This window comes from Diorhabda carinulata, chromosome 3, assembly GCF_026250575.1.
Source record: "Diorhabda carinulata isolate Delta chromosome 3, icDioCari1.1, whole genome shotgun sequence".
NCBI lineage: Eukaryota > Metazoa > Arthropoda > Insecta > Coleoptera > Chrysomelidae > Diorhabda > Diorhabda carinulata.
Genome location: NC_079462.1, coordinates 27,037,518 through 27,053,919, shown reverse-complemented (window position 1 = coordinate 27,053,919; position 16,402 = coordinate 27,037,518). Strand labels below are relative to the sequence as shown.

The window sequence follows — 16,402 nt, the reverse complement described above, 5'->3', positions numbered from 1 at the left end:
CTGAAACATTGTTTTCCTCATTCTCACATCGACATACTTTTTCGCAAATCAATGAAAATGCTACAAAGCAACATAGATCGGATTTTTTAACAATTCATGTTTCTAGTTACATTTTTCTGTCCCTTTTCTTCTTTTTTAATTGCTCTCATATCTCAAATTAATGTTTTACTTTTTTATTTTTTTTTATTTGGTTTTTCTTATTTCCATATTTGTTATGTTGTATATTGTTACGAACGCGTCTTTGGCGTGGAACCGGCCCTACCTTATTTAGTAGAATTCTAAAATTCTGCTTTGGTCTATGATATTTATTTTTTATATATAACTTTTCATTATAGCAGGCAGTTTATTTACATTGTTTCTTTTGAATAATTTCTAGGAAGGTCTATTTATTTTCTAGAACTTTTAGAATTCTATATAATGAGTTTCTGTAGCACAGTTTAGTTCAATTTATAATAGTCATAGTGAACATACCAAATTAGAAAGTAATCGAAGAATTTAAATAAATTATTATATAATAAGTTAGTGGTAAGTGAGTTAAGTGTGTGTATAGTGTTTAAATAAATTAAGAACATAAGAGTGTTTATTAATTCACCCGAAGAATAGAAAGAGTGTAAATAAAGTAGTGAAAGATTACAGTATCTTTTATTCATATTTTTAATCCAATTATAATGTTATTTCCAATCTATTTTCCCAAATATACTTCCTTTGTTTCCTGTTTATTTACTCAATTAGATATTTATTAACTCTAAATATTATTGTCGATATGCAACAATATTCTAAATAGTGATAATTTTACAGCAAGTAGGGGTCTATTCTGTAACTTTTCGGTTAGTTGTAACCGTTGAGTTACTAAGGGGTTATTCTGGTCTAGAAGCCTAAATTTTAGGCATTTTTGAAACTAACGTAAATAAAATAAAAACATTTTCACTATCAATTTTTTGACTTTAAGGATATAAAAAAAATTTCAATATATTACAGGCCGGTACAGTGGTGGCTACAAAAAAACAATGCATCCTGGTTGACATGATTCCAGGCCTTGTAATGATCTGAAACAAAAAAAATTTAACCATTGGTTATTTTTAACTAAAAGTTACAGAATAGACCCTGTGGTATGAAATATTATGTAATCTTGAAGTCCGCGGTTGGAGACTTTTCCTCAGTAAGTGGTATTCGGCTTCAGTTAAAATATAGAAATAACTGATACTTAGATGGAGTGAGCAATTAATATTAAATTGAGGCAATAGCTTTTTAATGAAACGAAACAAATTAAATAAAATTATTAATATTAATATAATATATATAATTAATTAAACATAAGAAAAAAATAGAAAAGCTGGAAAAGTTACTTGAACAAGTAAAACTCTCTACAAACACTATTTTTCAAATTACTATAAATTGTAGGAAACAAAAAAAGTTTCACCAATAATTTCCACAAATAGGACCACGATTCGAATCAACTTCATATTCGAGAAAGCAAAACGAATATAAAGAGGTTAGAAAGTAAAAACAACTCTAGACTTATACAACTAACACTAACAGAGATAATGAATGAAAGCCGAGATGGTTCAACTCAACTGTGGTTTATGTTGATAAAGATGTTGCTGTTGATGATTTGGTTTCATTATTTTTTTTATCACTCCAACTCGGCGGTTGCAGAGCAACGATTATAAAGGATAATATCACCACAAGTTTGTTTAAACTTTATCTTTGGTGCCGCCTATGGTAGGTGATGTAGGAAAAGAAAACGTTTGGAGATCGTGACTCTTTTTGAACTTAGAAGTGACTATGAAATAGCGGCTTAATAATTGAGGAAATAGAAAAAAATAGCATGTTACAATTCACGAGAAAGTCCATTGAACGTTAGTGACAAAAACATTTTCAAATGCAGCAATATTATCATTCAGTTATTAAAAACTGCTATTGAAATATTCAAAGCGAGAGGGATTGTTAAAAAAAATATATTTTACAATAAAAAATGGTTTAATCAATTTTAATTCAATATTCAATTCAAAAATTTAATTCAATATTATCTAATGATTTTTTGTAAAATAGTCGGACTATCATCTACATGTAAAAAAATATGCCTGCTTTCAAATGGTGCCATCTATTTTGTAATGGGATTTATTAAACGGTTTTCTAAATATGCCAATTCGCTACACAGCTTAGCTATTTCTATTGTCAGTCGTTGATGTTCATCCTAAAATATAAAAATAGTAAAAATATGATACCTAGATAAGAAGTTCATCAACATTGTAGTTTTTCCACATTTTTAGAATAAATATAAACAGTTCAATGAACGTAACTTTCGATTCTGAACACTGTTCACACTACCACTACACCAACAATCACAATTATACTGTCTCATGTGTCAAGTCAGTCAGACACTGAAGATAAACTGTTCATTACCTTAACCTAGAAAGACGATAACTTGGTTATCAAAACGCGGGTTAGTGTAGTGGTAATGTGTTTATTATTAATATGAACAACGGTTTCAGAAAATTCAACTAAGTAATTTTCGATGATAAATATTTGAAAAATTGAATCTTAATCTTGTGTACATACATATATTGCATATTAGTTAGTATGAGAACGTTTAAAAAAATTAAGAATCAGATTTTCAATCGAAAATTTGGACATTCTACACATTTTGATACTGTTTGATAATACATTTATATTATTCAAGAATTTATTGAGCAGTTGGTGTTCACAAAATTTAAGATAAAATATAAGGCACGTTTTGAATTATACCAAATATTGAATTATTCTTATTTTGACTATTTTAAAATAAATAATGAGATATGGAAACTTTGATTTATATAATATCAAAAATATCAATGTTTATATTATAGTATTACAACAATAATTGAAAAATCTTACACTTGTATATAAGTTATATACCCTAGTATACACCACAATGAAATAAGTTGGTGTTTATATAGAAATTTATTGGTAATATTGTTCTGAAAATTTGTATACGGGCGTTTTCCGAGAGGCTCATATTTTTAATAACGTACGGTTTCCGGTTGTACCGAAATTCCACCTTAGTTTTTCATTATATGGAAAATTGCATTTTTAGAATCGACAATCTAATCCAATTTAATTTTATTTGAAACTAGTTTTCAGTTACTCCACTTTTTCTGAGTATTTGTTTTTTGTAGATTCTCCTATAAAAACTTACTGAAAATTCAGATATTTCAATGGAATTTTCAGTTCTACTAAAATTTCTACAAATATCGTTGAATATAGGGTTGGAAACTTAGTTCCCCGAATTCTTCAGAATCAACTGGCATGAAGAAAAAATGGGAATCAACTGCAAAAAGAGTTACATATCATTTTGGAGATAACCGAATTCTTCCTAATCTGTTTGAAAAATTTTAATAAAGATTTAGGAAGCTTCAATAAAATTGTGGTTAAAGTAATGGAATTCTAAAAATGCAATAAAAAACAGTGTTTCAAATAAAAAAGTTATTCACTTATGGTACAACCGGATTTTGTAGACAACAGGAAATATTTCAACTGAAACGATTCCTCAGAAAAATCTCTTTTTACCAGTAGTTTCCAATATACACTTAGTTCATCGTGATGTACCCTGTACATACATATTCATTATGAAAAACATAGAAAAATTAAAAGAGTTGATAACAGAAAATTTGTAAACTACACATTTGGATATTGATTTATTTGTATAATTTATGAATTTATTATTTATATTGAAGATATACTCACTTCTTGTGAACTGAGACATTTGTGATCTAATACTGATGATCGAACTGATACTTCAAGCTAAAAAATTCAATAAATTAAAGAATATCAATTTCAGCTTTGCGTTGGATTGAAAAAAGTAAAAATGATGATAAGCTATATGAATAAATATGAGATGACCTCACCCAACACTCAATTTCGTTTGTTAAATGATCAACCCTGTATAAACTACAAAAAATAAACACTTGCACGTGTTTGAACATTTTTAAAGTACTTTACTTGCTTTTTAAATGCATCAATTTCTTGTTCAAATCTAGGTCGGTGATCATTAGGTAGATATTCTGCATGAGGGAGTCAAAAAATTCATTGGGAGTTGTATCAGAGTTGCAAGTGGATAAAATTTTAACTGGTCACTAAAATGATGAAAAGAAGGAAAATTATCGTTCAGAATCGAAATGTGGTATTTTCTAAGTCAGAAATAAAGATAGTAACAAACGAAATTCTTGACGTTTGGTATGAGAAATCAGTAAATCTGTTACCTACCAAGAAATCATAATTAATATTAATTAATGCTCTCTAATTTACCGAATATTCGTGCACCCGTTTTCCTACGGTTTTCACATATTTTTCCAATCGTTTTATATCATCTGATATTTTTATCGAAGGCACCTATAAAAATGACATTAGTATATTACACATTGTCTATTAAAGCGATTTTATATTTACCAAATCTACCGAATCACTATGTTTCTTATGTCCAGTTAGTTTATCAATGACTTGGTCAAAAGTCGATGCTATATCATTTAATATACTTGACGAAGCCGGTATATAAGGGTTTTCATTATTATTCTTAATGTTTTCTGTGTCCTCTGATTTCATTTGTGACACAGAAGGCTAAAAATATAAAAGGGGTTGAAATTATATAATATGTGTGCTTTATTTTCTCAACCCTTCCCCCTCGATACTAAAATATGGCCCGTGACTACAGTATTGACTATTTTTAACGTTGGGGTTTTTTGACACGCTTTACTTGTATGTGGGTTTGTGAGCTTGTAACTCTCCTATGTGGTTTATTACTGTTAGTATATCCCACCACTTTAATTGCGTTCGTTAGCCGAGCGGGCTAAGGTGTCAACCTTGGAATTCGCCGATCATTGGTTTAAATCCCGTTCACACTGTAAACAAAATTTGTTTTTTCGGTAATTTTTTTTTCAGTCCTCTGTTGAAGTTTTACTATACTACCGACATCAGTAGTATTTTAGAATTTAATACTTTATTTATTATGTTGTTGGAGGGGAAGATAAATAGTTTCAAAAAATATAACCTAAAAATTTGAGGGGCGTTTGCAGACCAAAACAAATGTACATATGTACATGTACACAATTATTTCCTAATGTTAATGTTGAGTTATTTGATATATTTTGTAAGTTCTATAACATTATTGACGTTAATTTTATAATAAAACGTAAGCTTTGTGTTGTTTAATTTACTAAATTAAACAACATTAAATAAAAATAATTGGATCTGTACTTTTTTGGATTACAAGTTACTCTTTTGTAAAAAATTCCGGACTATAGAAGATACTAGGTCTATAATCCGACAAATTCCATAGTTAGACAGTGCCTTTCAAAATAATTATCGAATTACCAGGGGTCCATTGTATTGCCTTTAAAATACTTCATTGAGTTTATAATGGGTGGTGCAGAAAGAACGCATGAATTTGAGTTGTGGAGGGGGAGGGAGAGGGTTGTTTTGTAGGTTAGGGCGTCCAGTTTCAGTAGCAATGGCGCAGTAGACCGTGGGGTATCGCGTTTTCGCTGTTGAACATTTCTTTGAAATTAATGAATCTGTTATTACTAGTATTACTGCTATTACTTCGTTGGGTTGCCTTTTTTCGCACCACTGGATTATTTATGAAGCAGAAGTCGTCTGGTCGTCCTCGTACGGTGCAAACTCCAAAAAATATCGACAGAGTTAGGGCATCCGTTCTTCAAAGTCATCGTCGCTCCATTAGTCGGCGCGCTCCAAGTCTTAATTTGTCTCGACGCTCGCTGCAGCGCATCCTGACCGATGATTGTCAAAAGTAATGGAAAACTTCGAAGAAATACTTTTGATGTATATCTGTTTGAAGTAATCTTCTAAAGTGATCAGGTCACTACAAACAGTGCATATCGATATTTTAATGAACAAAGTCATAAATTGGAAAATCTAAACATTATATTCATGTGAGTTAATTTTGTATGTAATCAAAATAAAGCAAATTATGGTGGTTTGAAATTCATGCGTTCTTTTTGCGTCACCTTATATTTCAAGAAAATAAATTTTAATTACCCTTTTATATTTCCTAGTTTTTGACGGTGAAACTTCTCTATGAATTATAGTCTGTATATTTTCATTAACAGTTTCATTCGAGCGTTCTTTTTCCTTTAATATTTTCTTTGATATTCTGCTAACACTGGTACTAGATGGCTTTAATTTTTTTGGAGCTTCAACTTTACATGGAGATGTCGAAACTGATTTATGTGAAGAGCTAATCGATGATGATTTTTGATCCACTCGCTTTATATTGGCAGAAATAACTTTACTACTATATTCATGTGCTCCTGCAGGTTTATCTGGTGTTCTAAAAGTTTGTAATTGTAATTTGTAATTGTATTCTTTGGGCGAAACTAAAAGAACATAGCTATTAAATGAAAACATTCAACATATCTTATTTAAAAATGAATACCACTTCAAATACTTGAGTACATCTGTTTTTATATCATGCCACATTAATAATGAGCTGAGCATATGGCTAAAGAATTAGATGTAGTCTCACTGGAGGAACACTCCAAAATATTTATAACCCTATCACCTAAGAAGTCACGTTTCATGATGACCATCAAACTTGTGATTGATTTTCTGGCAGGTCATTGCCTCATCACTTTAAGACGATAGGCATAGCAGAGGACAACTGCTGATTCAGCGGACAAGCCATGGAAACTACAAATGTTCTGCCCATTTCACTAAAAAGCTTAAGTACTCGAAGTAGTAGTACTAAGTAGGATACTAAAACTGCAGAAAAATAGCCTCCTTTGAGAGGAGTGTACGTATTTTGGAAAAAGAACGTTTTTTGCAAAATATCTTCTAGATATTGTTGCAGAGTAGCTGTGAAGACAAAACAATCTACAATTTACTATTAAACTTAACAAGATTATCAACTTTACAGAAAAAAATTTTTGAGGGTGTCATTACACTGGAGATAAATGATATTCATGTGTAAACTACTCGGTATATCATTTAAATGGGCTTGTAAAAATTTAAATTAATATTTTATTTAAAAAATAGTCGCAGGCCGAGGACGATAGGTCGCAGGTTGCCGATCGCTGCGTTAGATCATAAGCTCCTTTTGTATTCAATCTGTTTTACCTACTTGTTCCCTCTTTAGTTTTACCGTTTCCTTATTTTATTTTCTCCCGCAGCTCTGCACCTGCCAGGTTGGAGTATGCTTAAAATCGAGAACTCAACCACAAACCAATTGCCATCTCTTCAACTCTCAGAGTTATTAAAATTTATTAGTTCTGAATCTGGTAGGCGTTGTAGATACAGGACCTTTTGGAATCCACAATGAGATTTGATTAAACTTTTGGAATGGAGTGGGACAACAAATTAATTTTTTTATAAGCTTAAACGTGGTAGTAAATCAGAAGTGACTGTTGAGCGACAATAATTATTCAAAGAAATTGGAAAATTATTGAAGAAAAACGCAACAAGCTGATTGGCATGTTACACGTTCAATGTAAACAAAATGACAATGTTTATTCTTCGACATACATGGATTTGAATTATCAAACTTGACATTTAATATTTGGTACACATCCTTAATATAACTTCTCACTATAAATGTAATTACCTGGAGTTTTAATAGAAGTATCTTCTGGAGCTGGGTTAGTGCCATTAGTATGACCAGATTTGTTGCTGTCTGATTCTTTTAAACATTCCTGTATTATAATTTTCCTTTGTTTCTTTAAAATATCTAATTGTTCTGAATTGTGACATGTTCGTTTTCGTCTGCCCGGTTGACAATCAAATTTATTAGGCAAACAACCTGGTTTCAAACGTACTTGTGATACAGATCCCATAATATGATATTCCATATAATTATTCATATCATTTGGCAACTGAAGAAAAGTAAACATTTTTTATAAGTATAAATTAAATGGTATGATGACAGTAATTGAAAATCGCTAAAATTAAGGTGATAAGCCTACGAAAATGAAAGAGAATATAGACACTATGTAAGGACTCGGTACCATCATATAAGAATTTGCCCAGCAGAATTTGTACGTAGATATTTCAAATTGAACGACGAAGAGCGTGCGGGACGGCCTAAAATTGCAACAACGAGCGATATCATCGAAAAAATTCACCAAATGATACTGGTCGACCGTCGAATTAAAATTAGAGAGATTATGAGGCATAACAAAAGAATGCTTTTATTATACAGTGACTGAAGAATGATGCATGCGTAAGCTATAACTGTGGATGAACCTGGATACACTAATACACTCCTAAAACGAAATAAAAAACAAGACAGTGAATTGCAAAGGGTGAACCTGCTCCAGAAAAGGCTTTATCAAATGAAAAGGTGATGGTGATCTTTTTTTTTTTGATAACAGGAGAGTATTGAGCATCATTTGAAAAGTTGAAGGGAGAAAATGCAAAAGCGAGCGAATTTGAGAAAAGGGATAGTGCTTTTCTATAAGTACAACGCATCTTCTCACACTTACGGCGATTGCAATGGCTAAAATTCACCAATTGCATTTCGAATTGGTTAACACCCACAGAATTCGCCAGACCTAGCCCACAGAGACCTTTTCCTGTTTCCTAACCTCAAATTTTCACTTGCAAGAGAGAGATGAGGGCGTTATTGTAAACGTAAACGCAATGAAGAAAATGATGGCAACTATTATTTGGAAGGTTTAAAAAGATTACAGCATCGCTGGACTAAGTGTGTGTATAAGCATAAAAAACAGACTATAATGGGAAATAAAATGTTATGGAAAAAAATGTCTTGTTTCTTTGTTAGGTCTGAAACTTTTCCAACACCATCGTATGTATTTTTTATTTAAGAGCGGGATTGATAACTATTTTGATGAATATATAAAATGTAAATTAGGTCAAATAAGAAAAAAAAGAGTTGTTATCTGTTTTTTTTTGTTTTCGATTCACTTGTTTATAATAATTATAATCACACCAATCATTAAACACTGATTTACTGAGTCAAACAGTACCAATTTGCTTAAAATGAATGTGTTGATGTTGGGAGTTTTTATAAAGACTTTTGTTTAGAAATTTCCTTGTACATAAGTACATTAACCCTAAGTACTACGCTGCATATTGCATCTAGGCATATTTGAAGTCACAATAATATATTAAACCAAATCCTTCATAATCTGTTCATATTTATATTTAAGAGGATGTTAAAATTGTAGATTATGTTTGAAATGTTTTTATAATATTTAAGGTTGTCCTCAAACAAGACACTCCCTCACTTTGAAATGATCTTTATAAAAATAAAGATGAGTTCGACCTTGCAAGATTAGTCTACTCGCCTGGAATTATTTTCTTTTGTGGAACGAATCCAAATATGCTATTTGGAGTTTTTATTGATGTGTTGTCACATCGAAGGACCGCACACCACCTATATACTTTTGACTCCAAATTCATCAACACAAATTAAATTAAATCTAAGTAACCTCTGATGTTGACGTTTTATTTATTCAAACTTGACGTCTGTAGAGACGATGACACTGACAAGATTTTTGGTACAAATTTTAAATCTAAAAACGAATATACTTTTTTCCCACTGACCTTTATGTTGTGCAGAGATATGTTATTAATTTTGAATAATGCACAATTATTATAGGACAGCTTTTCAAAATCTGTCTTCATCCCAATCTACTGTTACAAAATTCAATTATTAAAAGAGATAATTAAAGATTAAAAGATCGTATATTAACTGAAGCAGTATATATATTTTAATAATATATCAATTTTTAATAATTAATAAATTAACTTTTTACTCCAAATACCAATCGACATTCAAAACGTCATCTTAGTTATCCAAAATAATATAGAATTTTGGCAAATTTAACAATCTAGTAAAATATATTCATAAACTTCTTGATACACACAATTATTAGCCTGTAGTTATATTGAAACCAAACGTGAAACTATACTTGGCTTTATTTCAATCAAAATAAGATAAATAATTGAATTAAATTTATACATAACCATAAAACAATGTATAGCTTACAAATCGTAGTTTATGGTTAGATTATAGAATATGTTCTTTAAATAATATTTTCAATGCTACTTACATCGAAATGATCTTCACAAAAGTACATTGTAGTTTTGAAAGATAGTCGTTTCCAATCTCTCGTTGCACGCTCCAACCATTGTTTTCGTATTTCTGGTTGACGTGGTACCGGAATAAATAACTTATCAGGAGCATGTTTTGTATTATTTTCACAGAAAGGCACTATACAATATTGGTAATAAAGTTTCAAACTCATGTTTACATATATTATGTATACCTTGCTGCAACTTATAACACTAATTTATATGTTTAAGTAACGTGACGACACACACGCCACATGACATTAAGACAACTTTTTGGCGGTTTATTTAAAAATACAAAATCCTTATATTAATTTGTAAATGCGTTATTAGAGATTTTATTTTTTACTGTATTTTCAAGTTATTTAGAAACTGAAGTATTTCTCTCAAACAAACCTTTCTTTTGATATGAAGTAGGATGATACAAAAAAGCAGATGAAAACTTACATCAATATAGTCTTCACAATAACACATTCAATAATTTGAAGACTTGTCCGTATCCCGCCGTGCAAGCTGTAAATGTTTTTTTCTCATTTATTCCTTCTCAGATACATGGCACAGTTTTATTATTGTTTTAATATTTTCTACGTCGAGGTACTATAGAGTATTTATATAAAGTAGAATCCATTTTATTATACTTATTTGTTAGCAAACTTTGCATTATTTGAACAACAATTTTACTTTAATAACTTAACTTATATAGGTGAGTAAACTTGGATTTATTAATGAAAAACAACTAAGTCGGAAGTTCTGGAACCATTCCTGATATTCATACTGATTACACTGTACATGTTACCACCACACCAACACTTTTACCTTCAGTTTCTGAAGATGATATCGAAACGTTGTGATAATTTTAACAAAAAATTAAAATAGGAAAAATGATATAAATGACATACCTAACATTGAATTAGGTATTTCAGAAAGTAAAATCATTGAATATTGGAGGATTTGGGGCTTAAATTCAATAACTTGTTAGCTCTATTCTAGTATAAGAATAGGAAACCATTTTAATAGTTATTTGTTCTAATAAAAAAAGTACTGGGTTACATTCTTTTAGATAGAAAAAGGGTGAAGTCAAAACGATGTTTGATTCTATTGAGTTGATTACATAGAGATAGTTTAGACACTGGAATCAGCATAAATCAGCTGGAAAAGTGTACTTATTATTTTTATTTATTTTTAACGTTTTCTTCACTCTATACGAAATACACAATTGAGATAATTCCTAACTACTCCTATATAATAATTATATTTGTACTGAAAATTTTAAGAAAAGCATTAAATCTGTTGAAACATCTTGCATTATAGAATGAAGTTATTCTAATTGAAAACTATTTGGCAATTCATGGTTTCAACATGAAATAACAGATTTATTCCCGGTTTATATTTATATGATTTTATGAATGGAAATTTGAAATCCTACTTTTTTAATAATATGAATATCTAGAATCCAATATTTTGCCTATTGTTACAAAAACTGATATAACAACAATCCAGATTTACTTGTTCACTACAATATCAGCAAAGGATGAATTGCGAATCCATTATTGCACAATACTTCATAATATGTGAAAATATTTTGTTTTTAAAAATAGTGACAGAACCATACAAAATTAGTAATTCATTTTTTTTATTTACTTCTTTAATAGAGCAGATTAACCTTTAAATAAAATCCCTAGAATTGAAGTATTCTTGATTGACGTGTGAAGTTGATTGTTGAAGGGTTTTTATATTTATGTTGGTGTTCTTTGTCCACTGTTACGTAAACTGTCAAAAATTGAATAATTTTTAGTTGGAGCTTCCTAAAAGTGCTTAATACTAAGTGATATAGTTTTAAGTTTCCAAAAAAAAATATTTGGAAACACTTTTTTTTTCAACCGCTCGTTTATAGATAACCTGTTAAGTAAATTTTGCCACCACCTTTCACGCAACATGGCTGCGACTGTAGGTCGAATTTGTGGTGCAGGTCTATTGAAACCCAGTAATATATCGTCTATTAGTCAGGTATTGTTGAAAACCTAATACTTGGAATATTTTATTATTGATAAACGTCAAATTTTTGCTTAAGTATTTTCTGTTCACTTGAAAATTCATGCAAGTTGGATGTTATGTCATCTGTTCGGAACATTCGCAATTTTTAATTCGCACATCTTCATTTTAGATAAGTTCCTATTCAACGACAAAAGAATGGACTCGCGGAAGGAAAGCAGTAAGTTATTTCAGTAAATTCTGACAATTTTAATTTTATATTGTTACAAAATCAATGACTAAGAGTAATTAACCTTAGTTATTGTCAAATTATATAAATTTTCGTCACATCTCACCTGTTCAGTACTGTTATTAGATAATGTCATAAAATGTTCTCATCTTTTCATTTTATTCCATACAAAATTTCATACGGCATTTATAATTTTCTAATAAATATTTTATTTCAATTCATTTAGACCTATTTTCTCAAATTATTAGTGAAATGGGAATAGAATATTTTCAAATGAAAATTTGAAATACTGTGAGTGTAAGTGTATTTACTTACATTCACTACTAAAGCAATTTCTCAGTTTTATTGATAATTATGGTTATTTCTGGTTCAAATTGAATACAACCATTATTAAATATTATTAATTTTTGGAAAACTTTTAAATAGTGATTTTGAAAGTTTGGCAATGTGCTTTGAACGTTCTTAATTGAATAAATTTCCTGCAAAACATCTACTAAAGCCAATTTATAGCTTATACTTCTCCCTATTATACGATGTTTACACATGTCTCTATGATTGCATGTTTATTGGAGTTCACTTAAATAATGTAACCATATCATTTATCTAAAGTGACAAAATTTATAAAAAAAATCAACAAATTAGTAAATTTTGAATTGTATGTGTATTCAATTATTTATCCTATTATAAAATTGGGAAAACTTTGTTTACTAAACTTGGAGTGAGAATAAATTTGAAACAATTACTTATATTTGTTGTATAATTATCAGAATGCATAATAATTATGGAGAGAACTATAGAGATACAGGATACTTACCTTATTATCAACAGCAAAATGCACACCATTATCGAACAATGAAAAATTTGAACAAAAATATGTTTGATTCTTAGTTGTAGTATTTGATTTTGTAATGGTATAGCAAATTCGCAATATTTTTCCCTTTTTTTATTACTTTGTAGCTTTTGGGAAGCTTAGGTTTATTAGCTGGAGGTACTGGAGCCCTACTCTATGCTTTGGATCAATCTGTCAAAGCATCTGATTTAGAATTGCATCCACCAAAAAATATATGGAGTCACTCTGGACTTTTTAGTTCATTGGATCATTCTAGGTAGGAATATGTTTATGGAATAATAACTACACAAAGTTTTGTTGCATAATGAAAATCCGAATATATATTATTATTTTTCAGAATATTATAATTATTATAACAACTACTGCTTAGAAATATAGATGCTATAAGCAATAGAATAGAAAACTTGATTGAACAAAATAAATTTTATTATAAAATGTGGATATAATATTTTAGAATTGTCGAATCAAATATTTTATTAACAATTTTGTTGCAATGTCTTTCATTTGCTTTCTACAGTTCTGAATTTGCAGATATTCATCCTTTTTCTCAGTTTAACCCTAACAAGCTCAAACAGAGAAAAAACAATTAAATGAGATTTATTATCTTTTCATCTGATATTTTGTTCAAAAATTTCTTGTAGAATTTATATAATTTATGATGATTCTTTTGTTGAAAAGTCCAATGAAGAAAAATTCTCAAATAGTATAATAGACACTTGTCTTAATTACTTCTAAAGTTTATTTCTCCTTGTTTTATCAATGTTCTAATAATTTTTTGATATTGGAATGGGTGCTACTGTGTATCATTATTTTATTAATGATGCAGTTTTGCTTCAGTATCATTTATTTAGTGTGTCTATTCATACTTGTGTAAGTAAGGAAAAGGTAAATATAATCGAAGAACTTCTAGAGATACACTACAATACATTTTTAAATATTCAGTTCAAAATTATAATTTTTGGAAATTGAAATTGAAAAGTATTCTCTCAATTTCCTTCAGTATACTTGAATAGTTCGTTATTTTGGTTTTAAATATGATATTTTAGAAATTTTTTCTCTCTGAGATTGAAGGTACTTGAAATTCATATAACTGTAAAGATTTGCCAATATCTTACATTGCGCAAATTTTAAGTATACATTCTGACGGCATTTTGATTAGCAACTCAATCTGAGTCTTTATCTTGCAGTTTTAAGTTAAGACTGTTTAACAAGTCAAAGAAGTTTGATAAATAAGCCAAACTTTATTGAGTTCTTGGTTTTTGGTAGTCTACTTATTTTGCTTCTGGATTTCTAAGAATCTTAAGTCTTGCCAACATATTTCTATTGGAGATGCAAGGTACATCTGTATGAAATAGCAGTAGTAATTCTCAAATCTTCAATAAAGGGGCTAGAACATTTATGAGTATTTAAAGGACTATTTTTAATGTGCTCACATTGATGTGCCTCTGCATCCCATAGTTTAGGTAAACTAGCTTTAAACAGATATATTGACATCATTTAAAAGTAGTATGTTTCTCAATACGAAGTCTGTACACAATATTTGTTAATTCTGAATTAATTTTTAGTATAAGAAGAGGTTATGAAGTATACAAACAAGTGTGTGCAGCTTGCCACTCAATGCGATTTATTGCTTACCGTAACTTGATAGGAGTATCACATACAGAAGCTGAAGCTAAAGCCGAAGCAGAAGAAATACTTGTAGAAGATGGACCAGATGAATCTGGTAACATGTTTCAACGGCCTGGAAAATTGTCTGATTATTTCCCAAATCCATACCCTAATGAAGAAGCTGCCCGTGCTGCTAATAACGGAGCTTACCCACCAGATTTGAGCTATATAGTATCGGCTAGACATGGAGGTGAGCTATTTCTATTCTCTTACTTTTAAACATCATGTTTTCCCATATTTTTTTTAGGCGAAGATTACGTTTTTGCTCTTCTGACAGGCTACTGTGACGCCCCAGCTGGAGTACTTTTAAGAGAGGGTCAATATTATAATGCTTATTTCCCCGGTGGGGCTATTTCTATGTCTCAGGCTCTATATAATGAGACAACTGAATACAGTGACGGAACTCCAGCTACTGCAAGTCAACAAGCTAAAGATGTAGCCACTTTCTTGAAGTGGACAGCCGAGCCTGAACACGACGATAGAAAGAAAATGTTAATAAAAGCCATTGGCATATTTACTTTCCTTATTGCTCTAAGTTACTATGTGAAGAAACTCAAGTTTTCTTCATTGAAGACACGTAAAGTTGAATTTAGGCCAAAGAATCAATGAGAAAGTATTGTAGAAAAAAATAAAGTTTAGCGTGACTACCATAGAGAATGTTTAAGTAAGGTGTAATTTCATTGTACATATTTATCAAATATCCTACCGGGTATTGTTTTACTACCGTTTAATTTATTTGTTTCCCAACTTTTAATATTAAAAGTGTCACGTTATGTTTCAATAAAAAATTGAATACTCCAATAGGTTTTATTTTCCTTTTTTTTAGAATTATGGATTAATTGATTCCAGTTGTGCAATATATATGTATCTGTTGAGTGTTAGTCTTCAGTGCCACTAATTAAAAAAGTTTAGTTAAAGATTTAATTTAAAGAACAAATCTCGATTGTAATCAACTTTGGCTTAAAATTTATATTTGAATTGAACGTTTTGGGTATAAAATATGAGTACAATAGCAATCTGAAATATTTCTCCAATCAACAAAGGTAACAATCAGTCCACTTGAAATAGTTACCTAAAATCCAACTTCACCTCTCGAACTATCTCTAATTCACGCTTGAACAGGTTGTCAGTTTTTAGATTGAATGTATACGATCAAGGAAATAAAGCCTAAAACCTGGGAATTTGTGAGCAGTTCGGTGGATCAAGGTGTATTAGACTCTTTTCAACTAAAAACGATAACCCGCACTTCATTGCCGTAATGATATTCCTGTTTAGCGATCTTGAAAATTCCCAGGATATGTATATTAGGTTAATTTCATAACGAATTTCCATGGGATCCAGTAGACAACGTAGATGTCCTTAATATTTTCAGAGTTCTAAATTTTTTCATTGTTTTACCACTTTAGAAGTATTTTCCAATATGTATTTTTCCCCTGCATACATGCAATTTTCATTTCTTATGCATAATTTTTGTTCACAAAGTTTCTCGAGGCTCTCCTGAGTCGAACGGACTCCATTGCATCTTGATTCGTCTCACTGATTAGAAATTCCTAGGTTTTACCTTTATTGATCTTCATTTC

The 16,402-nt window shown here is 30.0% G+C and overlaps 2 protein-coding genes across 6 annotated transcripts; one reads left to right on the top strand and one right to left on the bottom strand.

The window, feature by feature from the left end:
- Positions 1-1,961: 1,961 nt before the first annotated feature.
- On the bottom strand, positions 1,962-11,729 carry LOC130891102 (uncharacterized). Of its 5 annotated transcripts, XM_057795661.1 has the most exons (8): positions 10,531-11,635; positions 10,065-10,225; positions 7,595-7,862; positions 6,034-6,371; positions 4,429-4,596; positions 4,288-4,371; positions 3,727-3,783; positions 1,962-2,197 (listed from the first exon to the last, which is right to left on the bottom strand). In XM_057795661.1, the coding sequence occupies exons 2-8, from the start codon at positions 10,089-10,091 to the stop codon at positions 2,105-2,107; spliced, it is 1,035 nt and encodes a 344-aa protein (XP_057651644.1). In that variant the 5' UTR covers positions 10,092-10,225; positions 10,531-11,635; the 3' UTR covers positions 1,962-2,104. The 5 variants fall into 5 exon arrangements, 2 of the variants coding, with proteins under 2 accessions (XP_057651644.1, XP_057651643.1); XM_057795660.1 differs by having other exon boundaries at positions 10,065-11,729; XR_009058849.1 differs by lacking the exon at positions 1,962-2,197 and adding an exon at positions 3,982-4,115 and having other exon boundaries at positions 4,246-4,371; positions 10,065-11,729.
- Positions 11,730-11,766: 37 nt separating this feature from the next.
- Positions 11,767-15,623, top strand: LOC130891103 (cytochrome c1, heme protein, mitochondrial-like). The gene is made up of 5 exons (XM_057795662.1): positions 11,767-12,090; positions 12,248-12,295; positions 13,262-13,410; positions 14,720-15,012; positions 15,070-15,623. Exons 1-5 carry the CDS (start codon positions 12,019-12,021, stop codon positions 15,429-15,431), a joined length of 924 nt encoding a protein of 307 aa, XP_057651645.1. The 5' UTR covers positions 11,767-12,018; the 3' UTR covers positions 15,432-15,623.
- Positions 15,624-16,402: the final 779 nt, after the last annotated feature.

Bases quoted from the DNA above. Each gene is read 5' to 3' on its own strand.
- LOC130891102 (XM_057795660.1), bottom strand. From the start codon at position 10,259: ATGAGTTTGAAACTTTATTACCAATATTGTATAGTGCCTTTCTGTGAA. The intron at 4,372-4,428 runs GTAAATATAAAA...TCATTTTTATAG, and splicing joins ATAGTGATTCGGTAGATTTG to GTGCCTTCGATAAAAATATC. The intron at 2,198-3,726 runs GTGAGTATATCT...TTTATATTTTAG, and splicing joins AATGTCTCAGTTCACAAGAA to GATGAACATCAACGACTGAC.
- LOC130891103 (XM_057795662.1), top strand. From the start codon at position 12,019: ATGGCTGCGACTGTAGGTCGAATTTGTGGTGCAGGTCTATTGAAACCC. The intron at 12,091-12,247 runs GTATTGTTGAAA...TCTTCATTTTAG, and splicing joins ATATATCGTCTATTAGTCAG to ATAAGTTCCTATTCAACGAC. The intron at 12,296-13,261 runs GTAAGTTATTTC...ATTACTTTGTAG, and splicing joins GGACTCGCGGAAGGAAAGCA to CTTTTGGGAAGCTTAGGTTT.